The following is a 13,541-nucleotide window of genomic DNA, read 5'->3' as shown; positions in this document are numbered from 1 at the left end:
AAACTTTAAAAAGCTCAACAAAATACAAGAAATATTTCCTAAAAATAAAACTTAAGAAGATTAAGAGCATTCACCTTCATCAGGAGATTAAGATTCAGGAGAAGGTTAAAACTGCCCTAGAGACAATTTGCTGAAGCAGGAGAGTTGGCCCAGAGGCAACCTCAGCAGACAAAGCAAAAGAAGGGCTGGGACCCCAAAAGCTTAACTGTAGGAGCAGTTAAGAACCAGAATTAAACCTTGCTCTAGCATAGTCGTCAGCCACCTGAGTGCTCCAGAAAAGCTAAAGCCTTAAAGTTGGGCTTAATAAAAACAAATGGTATCTTCTCACCTTAGGCCTCAAACTATTCAACAACTAAGTTTTCAAACATAATATCTAGTATACATTCAAAGATAAAACAGGAACACAAAAGAATAATACAACAGATACAGACCCACATGCTCCCAATGCTGTCTTCTCAGACAGATTATATAATAACTATATATTTAAGTATGTAAGACAAGATGGAAAATTTCAGCAACAAAAGAATCAAATAATAAAGCTAAAAGAAAATTGAAATTCTAGAACTAAAAATCAAAATTAGGAACTCACTGAATAGATCTAACAGCAGAAAACACATAGGGTACAAAAGAACTGGAAGGTAAGTCAGAAGTTTTCAGAACGAAGCAGAGAAAAAAGGATGGTGCACATAGAAGACAGGGTAAGAGACACTGTATATGATGAAAAGGCCAGACATACATTTAATTGGCGTTCCAGAAAGAGCCAAAAAGAGAACGGGGCAGAAGCAGTATCTGAAGAAATGCGTACATGCTAAGTCACATCAGTCATGTTCCAACTCCTCGCAACCATATGGACTGCAGCCCACCAGGCTTCTCTGTCCATGGAATTCTCCAGGCAAGAATACTGGAGTGGGTTGCCATTTCCTCCTCCAGAGGATCTTCCTGACCCAGGGATTGAACCCGTGTCTCTTGTGCCTCTTGCACTTGCAAGTGGGTTCTTTACCACTAGTGCCACCTGGGAAGCCCTATTTGAAGAAATAATGGCTGAGATTTCCCAGAACTGATGAAGACATCAATCCACAGAATCAAGACTTTCTTGCCATCTCAGAGTAAATAAAAGAAATGCACACTTAGAAATGTCATCATGAAATTGCAGAAAACCAGAAAGAAAAAAACTTACAAGCAGTCAGAAAAAAAGAAAGAAAAAAAAAAGCAAAGCCTTTAAAAGTATAATACTTAGACTGATTTATCAGTAGTAACAGAAGCCAGAAAACAGTGGAATGATACTCTCAATAAGTCAACAACAAAAATAAAACAAAAATGGCCAATCTAAATTTCTATGCCATCTGAAAATATCCTTCACAAATGAAGATGAAATAAAAACATTTTCTGACAATCAATAACAGAATTTAGACATCAAGAGACCCCATGCAGGCAGAGGAAAAGTTAGAGGTTTAAGAAGGGGGAAAAGAACAAATAAGATGGAAACATGCTCTCCAGAAGAAAGTGATTCACCGAGTTCAATGCTTTAATTATTACTTGCTTAATCTTTTTTTAGTACTCTAAGGGAAAATTCTTTTACTTGATATTAACATCATATTTATCTCTAGAGTCTGCATGTTGTACTTCAAAGGCACATCTGCAAGTAGTTCATTTCAGATTCATGTCTCTATCTAAAGATCTTAGGCCCAAATTGCCAGAGACTATTAAGCCAGATTTACTAAGACTTTGTTATCATTCTGACTCCTGCTTATCTAACTTTTATTACTGAATAAGCAGAAAAATAAAGTAATAAAATAATGTATACTGAGTATATAAGGTATTCTTCATTTATGCTGATATGAAGTTTGGTTATTACTTACTATCTTTGTAACTCCTGTTTTCCCTTTCCCTCTTTCCATAGAATTCATATTTAGAATGTGAGCTACAGGTTAGACTGCCTGAGTTAAAAGTTCAGACGCCAACCTTTAACAGCCAAATGTCACTTGGTAGTATATTTAACCTCTTTATGCATCAGTTTCCAAATCATTAGGACAGTAGTAAAAATTGTTATTTTTCACATAGGTTATTTCAAGAATTAAGATTTAAAATATACATGGAAAAGCACTAAGCAAAATATCCATCACATAAACATTCAACATACATTAAAAACAATTTTTTCTTGGGAAAAAAAAAAGTATACAGAAATTACATTTTAAAAGCTATGAATTTTAGAAATTATATATTTTATAATTATTCTCAATAATTTTGTAGTAACAACTAATTACTTAAAAATAAAGAATACTTACTTGACTAAATCTATTCTGTTATTGATGGCAGCCCAATGAAGGAGTGTAACATTTTCTTTGTCTGGTTGCCTTACATCATAACCTGCTTCCACCAATTCTCGGCAGCGTTCATATATTCCATATCTTAAAAAGAAGGAAAACATGATTGCTACTACTATTTGACAAGAGATTTAAAGCTGAAAATAACATTTCTAGAAGAAACTGATGCTCCATTTTGATACCTGGAAACTAAAAAGGCTTTCTCAATATAAAGTGTTACTTTAGAAATATCAATATTCCAACAGCTTTTACTAACCCATTTTATAACTTTAAATTTCTCTTCTCTAACGCAGTAACTCATCCAGTAGGAGAGAGCAGGGCACTATAAATAAAAATATCTATCAGTTGTTTGTTTTCACTAGTATCACCACTAGTCCACAAAACACAAGGCAGCTTGTTAAAAACACATACAATTATGTTAAAATATTGTCATAAACAAGCAATAACAAAGAGTTTATCATTGATTTAGAACAACATCAAAAAAAGAAAAGGATGTCTTACAACTTTAAGATACTTTATTTAGAAATTTAGCTTTGGTATTCCTAAAGGCAAGTAAAAAAGGAAGTGTGGAGGTGGGAAGTAGGGTGGGTGAGGAAGGGTCTTGTGAGTTTAAGTCAATGAGACATAAGAGAAAGTTTACTGAAGAGCTCAAGAAAAGAAGTTAATTTAATAAAGAAGAAAGATGTGTGCACAGAGCTTAACCTTTTCCTCTCTTTCTGTGTAGGTCACTGTGTGGCTGCATATATATTTCTCAAAATGCTAGAACATGGACATTTTTATGCATAAGCAAAAATGCAAAGAATAATACAACAAATCACCAAGAATCCATCATGGAGGCTCAAAAACCATTAACTTTATCCAAAACAAAATACTGGATCCTTGGAAATATGCGACACAAAAACAACTTTAAATGAGCTTCGACCATATTAATCAGAATGGCCTCCAAAATGGGCAAGGCACACCCCAGGGTGAGGCTGGGGGAGGCGACACAGTAATGGACCATTCGCAGCAAACGGTGAGGCTACATGCGCATCACAGTTCACAGAGGAAGCAAGTACACTTCACGAACGTTTAGCAGTCTTCACTGCTTTAATGCATACCTACACTGGCTCCGTACTGCATATGTACACACACACACACACACACACACACACACACACACACACGCATGCATGCACAAAGTCAGTCAACCTAAGCAAAGACCAGGAGTTCCACAATTCACAAGAGATGACAGCAGCACCTTCAGTTCTCTGTTCTTTTTCGGAAAACTGTTTATTACATGTGCCCAGTTAAGTAAACTATGACTGAGCAACTGAAGACACACACGCGCAGAGGAATCACACACACACACGCACAGAGGAATGTTCATGAGGATGATTCATAGTAATTTCAAGAGAAGTTTCCTTGGGGAGATAAGGGAAAAAGGATGCTGAGCAACCTGCACCAATTACAGCAAAATGTTAGCATCTGCTTCATCTGACAGTTATATTCTTCTCTATATTTACCTGGGGAATTGAAACATTTCAAACTTTAAATAAATGTTTTAAAAGGTAGAAATCATAGACCGCAGACATAGTTAGAGGGTATTTGAGGAATAAAGAAAGGTGTTTTTTTTTCTTAAGATGAAAGATGCTGGAGTATATTTGCTGATGGAAATCATGCATTAGAGAGTGAGATTAATGACAAAGGAGAGAAAGGATATATTAATAGAAGCAAGGTTTGAAAAGGAAGAATTCACGTAGAGCAGTACAATTGGCTTGGTGAAGAGAGCTGGCAGGGTGTGCTTTGGTTCTGACTGTGTGCGCAGCGTAAAGCAGGGTACCAGTGGACTAAGAACTTCAGAAAGGGTGCCTCCGTGAAAGGATGAAACAACCGGCAGTATCCACGTTTTTGGGCTTTTCTGAAAAGTTCCTCTCACTGGTAAAGAATGCCCCTGCAATGCAGAGGATGCAGGCTCAATCCCTGGGTCGGGAAGATCCCCTGGAGAAGGAGATGGCAACCCACTTCAGTATTTTTGCCTGAAAAATCCTGTGGACAGAGGAGCCTGGTGGGCTACCAAAACGACTCAGCAACTAAACATCATCAGATTTTTCAGAATCTAGGGGAAAAAAGTTAACAAGACTTTCAGCTACCGAAGGTATCTTTGGTCAAGAAAAACAGGAAGACTTTCAGGAAGAACAGAGGATTTTGTGGTATTTTAAAATACCACACTCCCACATTTCCCCAGTGGTCCAATGGTAAGAAACAGCCTGCCAATGCAGGGGACATGGGTTCAGTCCCTGGTCTGGGAAGATTCCACGTGCTACAGGGCAACGACGCCCATGGCCCACGACTACTGAAGGCTTCATGCAGGCTCTAGAGCCCACGCGCCACAACAGGAGGAGCCACTGTGATGAGAAGCCGGAGCACCCCAGCCAGAGAGGACCCCCCACTGCCACAGCCAGAGAGGACCCCCCACTATTGCAACCAGAGAGGACCCCCCACTTCACAGCCAGAGAGGACCCCCCACCTGTCACAGCTAGGGAGAACCCCCCACCTGTCACAGCTAGAGAGGACCCCCTACTGTCGCAACCAGAGAGGACCCCCCACTTCACAGCCAGAGAGGACCCCCCCCACCTGTCACAGCTAGGGAGAACCCCCCACCTGTCACAGCTAGGGAGAAACCCCCACTGCCACAGCCAGAGAGGACCCCCCACCTGCCACAGCTAGAGAGGACCCCCTACTGTCGCAACCAGAGAGGACCCCCCACCTGCCACAGCCAGAGAGGACCCCCCACTGTCACAGCCAGAGAGGACCCCCCCACCTGTTACAGCTAGAGAGGACCCCCCACTATTGCAACCAGAGAGAACCCCCCACTTCACAGCCAGAGAGGACCCCCCACCTGTCACAGCTAGGGAGAACCCCCCACTGCCACAGCCAGAGAGGACCCCCCACCTGCCACAGCTAGAGAGGACCCCCTACTGTCACAGCCAGAGAGGACCCCCCACCTGTTACAGCTAGAGAGGACCCCCCACTATCGCAACCAGAGAGAACCCCCCTCCTGCCACAGCTAGAGAGGACCCCCTACTGTCGCAACCAGAGAGGAACCCCCACCTGCCACAGCCAGAGAGGACCCCCCACTGTCACAGCCAGAGAGGACCCCCCCACTGTCGCAACTAGAGAAAGCCCTCACCCAGCAACAAAGACCTGCCAAGGCTAGAAATAATAAATAAACAAAAATCTTTTAAAAAATACCACAGTCCCATCCTCTGCTCCCAGCAGCCTTGAAAAGAATGTTATATTCCTGGTACTGGTATCATAGTGAGCAGAACAGGAAAGGAGTTCTTTCAAAGCCTCATTCCCAAAGAGGAGTCATTACTTAGGGTGGTTCCCTGGAAGAGTCTACTTGAAAGGCTTATCAACTGGACCTCACCCAGTTGATGACGTAAAAACAGATGTCAAAGAAAAAGACAACTCCAACAAAAAACTTACTGTGTAGCCTTAACTATGTCCCATGTGCTATAGTCATCAATATGAGTTTTCCGTCCCAGGGGTTCACCATATCCATGGTTATAATGGCTCTGAGGTTTGATTTCCTGTTAAAGAAAAAAAAAATTACACAGAAGAAATGAGAAAAGTACAGAAAATATTTCAGTATTTTACTATTGCTTCTGTGCTGTTTGAAGAATGTTCATTATTTAAAATATTAACCTTATGCTAAAGTCCATCCTCTGGAGAAAAAGCATGTTCAAACAGATATACCCCTTACACAAACTCTCAAAATAAACAGCTGTAAGACTTTAAATTAGTGACAAATTAGTCACTGAAATTTATCTTTAGCTCCACAGAACTCTACTTCATCAAATCAACTCTCATTCTCTCTGACCAATTTTTCTATTATTCCAGAACAACCTCTAGTTCTACATCAAAACTTTCATCACCTGCCAAATAAAAACTAAGGTCCTAAAAAAGAAACCCAGGACATTATTTTATTAATCTCAGATATCACCTTTTCTTATATTCCTTCACACTGAGAGCTTGTTAAGCATCTATTAGGTGAATAAAGAAAAATGGGAGTACTCTGTGAGTGCTTAGTTACTCAGTCGTGTCTGACTCTTTGTGACCCCATAGACTGTAGACCATTAGGTTCCTCTTTCCATGGGATTTTCCAGGCAAGAATACTGGAGTGGGTTGCCATTTCCTACTCCAGGGATCCTTCTGTTCCAGGGATTGAACCCTTTGTCTCCTGCACCTCCTGCTTTGACAGGCAGATTCTTTACCACTGCACCACCTATAAATTCGCTTAAGTAATCCTACAAATGTCAACACCCTTAAAGAAACTAATTTTTAAATAAAAATTTAAACAGCCTTATAGAATATTATCAATATATCCATTTAAAGCTTATATACTATGTGCAACTTTCCATTTAAAATGCCAAATTCGCCATGCATAGTCAATTTCTTCAGTATATAGCACTAAGATCCAATTACTTCTACATGAAAACAAAAACTGAGCATGTTTGGCTCTACTATCATCCATTCAAATCTCTATGATTCTGATATTTTTCTCTTATAGGTACACACACATGCAAATGAAAAGATAAAGTATAACAAGATATTTGGAAAGAATTAAATCCTTAGAATAATTCATTTTTTCTTGGCCACTGAAATTTAGTGATACAAATTTAATGGTAGTTCACTGGAGGAAAAAAGGCTATTATCTTCAGCTCACTTTAGCCATTCAACTTATGAAAAATTCCAAAATTGATTTGTCTGGACCATACATTTAGAAGACTACCAACAATACTGCTGAATATTTTCAACAACAAAAAATTTAAAAGTTTCACAAAAATAAATTCTGCTTAATATAACCTTTCAACAAAGCAAGCTTAGTTGCTTACGAAAATGCTATCGCCAATATTAAAACACAACCATAACAATCACAAATACATATTTGCAGAAGAAAGAAGATAGACACCAGTCTTAAGCCAAGATCCACAACATACATACTGCATATAGTTTATTAACTGATTTTTTTTTGAGAGATTGTTCTTGGACTCCATTAAAGTACAATTGGTTAAATGTGAACAGAAGCAGGTACACGATGCTGGGTGTAAGCAACAGTCTGAATAATTGGTGGAGCTAACCAATACATGACTTACCCAGTTTAATTTTTTTAAAACTTTTCTATTAAATTTCTCCACTGAATTCCAGTTCTCAACTTCTCAATACTCTATATTCAGTGGCACAAGAGAAAGACACTTCTCAGATCAGTAACACTGATCTTCCTTTTTTCTAAATATTTTTATATTATTCTCCCCTACCATAGGGAAAATAACTTTTTAAACTTTTGAATCTGACTTTTCTACAGGACTGTAAGACATCTGAAGAAAAGTAAAACCTGGCCATAGTTTACAAGCAGAATAGAACAATATATTCAACAAAACATGTACCGAAAGCCTGCAATAAACAAAACCCTCTACAATGTACTGGGACCCACAAGCCAGGACAGGGTAAGGCCAGTGCAAAGTTTAAGTGGGTTTCAAAAAATTCCATAATCAAAATCTTAAAAATCAAAATGAATTATCTTTTAAAAATCAAACCCCTCCCCAAAAAAGACTACCCAAACATCAAAATTTTAAATATAGACATTACTAGTAGTATTGCTCACTGCTGTTCCTCTGTACCAGGCTCCACTGTGGCTCTCTCACACTGTCCACGGGCTTCTGCTGTTAAAGTGCTGTGCTCAAATTGGTCACCAAATTTGGAAAAACCAGCTGTGGCCACAGGACTGGAAAAGATCAGTTTTCATTCCAATTCCAAGGAAGGGAAATGCCAAAGAACATTCAAACTACCATACAATTGCAGTCATTGCACAGGCTAGCAAGGTTATGCTCAAAATCCTTCAAGCTAAACTTCAGCAGTATGTGAACCAAGAACATCAAGATGCATTACAAGCTAGATGAATCACAAGCTGGAATCAAGACTTGCCAGGAGAAATATCAACAATCTCAAATATGCAGATGATACCACTCTAATGTCAGAAAGCAAAGAGGAACTAAAGAGCCTCCTGATGAGGGTGAAAGAAGAGTGTGAAAAAGCTGGCTTGAAACTCAACATGCAAAAATCTAAGATCAAGCCATCCTTTCCCATCATTTCATGGCAAACAGATAGGGGAAAACTGGTAGCATTTTATTTTCTTGGGCTCCAAAATCACTGCACACGGAGATTGCAGCCATGAAATTAAAAGACGCCTGCTGCCTGGAAGGAAAGCTATGACAAACCTAGACAGCATATTAAAAAGCAGAGACACCACTTTGCCGACAGAGGTTGCTATAGGCAAAGCTATGGTTCTTCCAGGAGTCATATAGGGATATGAGTCTTGGACCACTAAGAAGGCTGAGTGCCGAACTGATGCTTTCAAACTGTGGTGCTGGGAAAGACTTTTGAGAGTCACTTAGACTGCAAGGAGATAGAACCAGTCAATCCTAAAGGAAATCAACCCTGAATACTCATTGGAAGGACTGTTGGTGAAGCTGAAGCTCCAATACTTTGGCCACTTGATATGGAGAGCCAACTCACTGGAAAAGCCCCCGAAGCTGGAAAGATTGAAGGCAAAAGGAAAAGGGGGTGGCAGTGGATAAGATGGGTTAGATAGCATCACCAACTGAATGGACATGAACCTGAGCAAACTCCAGGAGGTAGTGGAGGACAGAGGAGCCTGGCATGCTATACAGTTCACTGTTCAGTCACTAAGTTGTGTCGCTTACAGTCACTTAAGGTCACAAAGAGTGGGACACAACTTAGCAACTGAGCAACAACAAACCACTGTGGCTTGGATCAGTATTGCAAACCAAGATGCAAATACCCAATATGGTCTCTTGCTCTCAAGGCCTTTACAAACCAAAGTGGAAGGACAAAGTAGATAAGACGCAGAGGCAAAGATTAGAAGCAAGAGCTAAGCTAAAACCTAAATAAACACAACATAAGGACCAAAAAGTAATAATATAACTTTAAAACCTATGTCAACATGAAAATCTGCTAGGGCAAACTGCTGTTCTTTTTCTTACTAAGGACAAACATGTTCTTTTACAGGCAAATAACAAATATTCATTAAATAAATGTCTTTTTAAGGCTTACTACTATAATACTTTCATGTGATTTTAATTTCATTTTTATAAAAATCCCAGAGACCTGCTATTATATATGATTAAACTGTATTCTCTGGAGAAGGCAATGGCACCCCACTCCAGTACTCTTGCCTGGAAAATCCCATGGATAGAGGAGTCTGGTGGGCTGCAGTCCATGGGGTCGCTAAGAGTTAGACACAACTGAGAGACTTCACTTTCACTTTTCACTTTCACACATTGGAGAAGGAAATGGCAACCCACTCCAGTGTTCTTGCCTGGAGAATCCCAGGGACAGGGAAGCCTGGTGGGCCGCCATCTATGGGATCGCACAGAGTCGGACACGACTGAAGTGACTTAGCAGCAGCAGCAGCAGCAGCAGCAAACTGTATTCTCAGTTTGTCTTCTATCCATTTTATCCTACTGACAGTGCCAAATGGGATATTCCAATATACTAGAAATCAGACTTTTTTCCAGTAACATTTAAAAGTTAAACCTGTAACCAGTATTTGTTTTATGATAATTATCTGATTTTTAATTTCCTACTATTCAGTAAAGGAAATAAGATTTTTTGAAAGATGGTTTTACATATATCCCTAGAGTAATTCTTGGAGAAGGCAATGGCACCCCACTCCAGTACTGTTGCCTGGAAAATCCCATGGACAGAGGAGCCTGGTAGGCTGCAGTCAATGGGGTCACCAGGAGTCGGACATGACTGAGCAACTTCACTTTCACTTTTCAAAATGGCAACCCACTCCAGTGTTCTTGCCTGGAGAATCCCAGCAACAGGGGAGCCTCGTGGGCTGCCGTCTAAGGGGTCGCACAGAGTCAGACACGACTGAAGCAACTTAGCAGCAGCGGCGGCGGCTAGAGTAATTCTTAAGAGGTCGAGTTATTCCCACTAAAAAGGTAGAAGAAATGGTGTTTAAGCAACTCTCCAACCTGTTTTACTTAAAAAAAAAAAAAAAAAAAAGTAATAATATAGAATTTAAATTATTTGTCTCATTTTAAATCACACTGGAAGCTGATTCATTTCTGGAACTAGTACCCTGCCAATCTGACATGACAACGTTCTCTATCAAGATAAACACCACTATCACTAGGTCTAGGAGCAACAGCTGTGATTTTTAAACTTTAAAAATATAAAATAAAAATAATATGCTAATGTAAACAAATATCACCTATAAGTGTATAGATAATATTAATTTTTAATTATAAATTTGCTATTATACATCTGATAAATTTTCAACATACAAATTGTTAATAACACTAAAATCTTATAATTTTTCCTTGATTTGAATGAAAACCGAGAGACAATTTAATTGGTTTCTCTGCCAAGGAAAGTAATACTGATTTCAAAATACATATGTAGGTCATCACAACTTTTAAGAATACAGTTATTCCGTTAGAAGCAGCACAGTATAACATAAAAAGTCCTTGACTGGGAGAGTACTGAATCGAAAGTCTGCCACTCTCTTATCTAGGCTACAACCCAGCAAGGCAAATAACTACAGCAGGATTCAGGTCCCTTATTAGCAGAAAGAGGAAGACGAGTAAGATGAGCTGAGAGTTTCTCTGAGGTGCCTCAAGGACCACAACAGGGCACCAAAGAGCATGATGGTTTCAGCTCCACTCAACTCACTCCCTTCTTAAACAAAGCACTTTATTATTTAGCCTCTTTTTAGATATATGGGAATTTACATAGTATGTCTTTAATTAAAAAAAAAAAAAGATTCAGCTGCTTTAAAAAAAACTTGAAAAACTACTAGATCAGAAGTCCTCCAAGATCCCTTCTAAGGTAACACACAATGAAATTATTTTATATATTGGAATAAGGCAATTACAGACACTAAAAAGAGTCTTAAATTAACACACAAAGGTTTTTATAGTCCTAGGATTGCTGAACAGAACTGGCAAGACAGAAAGCATCTCCAAAACTTGCTGCTGAAATAGGTGACAGGAATGAGAACTGTGACGAGCTCAGCTGCCATACACTGCTGCTAAGAGAAATCCGTAAGATAAAACCCAAACTCATATGCAGGCACAGGCAAACACTGGCTTGCACATCAAGATGACGGGACTCCATGTGTGCATGCTCAGCTGATTCTGACTCTCTGCAACCCCATGGATTATAATCCACCAGGCTTCTCTGTCCATGGGATTATCCAGGCAAGAATACTGGAATGGGTTGCCATTTCCTTCTCCAAGGGATCTTCCCGACCCAGGGACTGAACCGGAGTATCCTGCAGCGGCAAGTGAATTCTTTATCATCGAGCCACGTGGGAAGCCCCAGTAGGCTCCATCTGTTCAGTTTAGTTCAGTCGCTCAGTCATGTTCGACTCTTTGCAACTCCATGGACTGCAGCACGCCAGACTTCCCTGTCCATCACCAACTCCCAGAGCTTACTCAAACTCATGTCCATTGAGTCGGTGATGCCATCCAACCATCTCTTCTTCTGTCACCCCTTCTCCTTCTGCCTTCTGTCTTTCCCAGGATTAGGGTCTTTTCCAAGGAGTCAGTTCTACACATCAGGTGGCCAAAGTATTGGAGTTCCAGCTTCAACATCAGTCCTTCCAATGAATATTCAGGACTGATTTTCCTTTAGGATTGACTGGTTTGATCTCCTTGCTGTCCAAGGGACTCTCAAGAGTATTTTCCAACATCACAGTTCAAAAGCATCAATTCTTTGGTGCTCAGCTTTCTTTATAGTCCAACTCTCACCTCCATACATGACTACTGGAAAAACCATAGCTTTGACTAGATGTACCTTTGTTGACAAAGTAATGTCTCTGCTTTTTAATATGCTGTCTAGGTTGGTCACAGCTTTTCTTCCAAGGAGCAAGCATCTTTTAATTCTATGCCTGCAGTCACCATCTGCAGTGATTTTGGAGCCCAAAAAAATAATGTCTGACACTGTTTCCACTGTTTCCCCACGATTTGCCATGAAGTGATGGGACCAGATGCCATGATCTTAGTTTTCTGAATGTTGAGTTTTATGCCAACTTTTTCACTCTCCTCTTTCACTTTCATAAAGAGGCTCTCTCTTTCTGACACAAGGGTGGTGTCATCTGCATATCTGAGGTTATTGATATTTCTCCTGGCAATCTTGATTCCAGCTTGTGCTTCATCCAGCCTGGCATTCTGCATGATGTACTCTGCATATAAGTTAAATAAGCATGGTGACAATATACAGCCTTGATGTACTCCTTTCCCAATCTGGAACCAGTCTGTTGTTCCATGTTCAGTTCTTCACAGTCAACAAAAGAGTCCAAAATGCAGTACTTGGATGCAATCTCAAAAATGACAGAATGATCTCTGTTCATTTCCAAGGCAAACCATTCAATATCACAGCAATCCAAGTCTATGCCCCAACTAGTAATGCTGAAGAAGCTGAAACTGAACGGTTCTATGAAGACCTACAAGATCTTCTAGAAGTAACACCCAAAAAAGATGTCCTTTTCATTATAGGGGACTGGAAGGCAAAAGCAGGAAGTCAAGAAACACCTGGAGTAACAGGCAAATTTGGCCTTGGAGTATAGAATGAAGCAGGGCAAAGGCTAATAGAGCTTTGCCAAGAGAACGCACTGGTCATAGCAAACACCCTCTTCCAACAACACAAGAGAAAACTCTACACATGAACATCACCAGATGGTCAACACCGAAATCAGATTGATTATATTCTTTGCAGCCAAAGATGGAGAAGCTCTATTCAGTCAGCAAAAACAAGACCAGGAGCTGACTGTGGCTCATATCATGAACTTCTTATTGCCAAATTCAGACTTAAATTGAAGAAAGTAGGGAAAACCACCAGACCATTCAGATACGACCTAAATCAAATCCCTTATGATTATACAGTGGAAGTGACAAACAGATTCAAGGGATCAGATCTGATAGAACACCTGAAGAACTATGGATGGAGGTTCGTGACATTGTACAACAGACTCCATAACATGTGTTTATCCACATGCCTGGGTGGATAGCTAACAAACTAATTAAGTGTGTGCAATCTAGTTAATTTTTTAAAAATGCTGCTGCTGCTAAGTCGCTTCAGTCATGTCTGACTCTATGGGACCCCACAGACAGCAGCCCACCAGGCTCTGCCGTCCCTGGG

The 13,541-nt window shown here is 39.9% G+C and overlaps 1 protein-coding gene across 2 annotated transcripts in view; it reads right to left on the bottom strand.

Moving 5' to 3' along the window:
• Window positions 1-13,541, bottom strand: part of ZDHHC17 (zinc finger DHHC-type palmitoyltransferase 17) — a 100,429-nt gene that overhangs the window by 68,369 nt on the left and 18,519 nt on the right. For both annotated transcript variants that reach the window (XM_070788844.1, XM_019960209.2), the window contains exons 2-3: window positions 5,796-5,899; window positions 2,286-2,408 (exon numbers count right to left, since the gene is read on the bottom strand). In XM_070788844.1, coding sequence (XP_070644945.1) covers window positions 2,286-2,408; window positions 5,796-5,899 — 227 coding nt within the window. The remainder of the gene's footprint in view (window positions 1-2,285; window positions 2,409-5,795; window positions 5,900-13,541) is intronic.

Source organism: Bos indicus, chromosome 5 (assembly GCF_029378745.1).
Source record: "Bos indicus isolate NIAB-ARS_2022 breed Sahiwal x Tharparkar chromosome 5, NIAB-ARS_B.indTharparkar_mat_pri_1.0, whole genome shotgun sequence".
In the NCBI taxonomy this organism is placed as follows: Eukaryota; Metazoa; Chordata; class Mammalia; order Artiodactyla; family Bovidae; genus Bos; species Bos indicus.
This window is presented reverse-complemented; position numbering and strand designations above follow the sequence as displayed.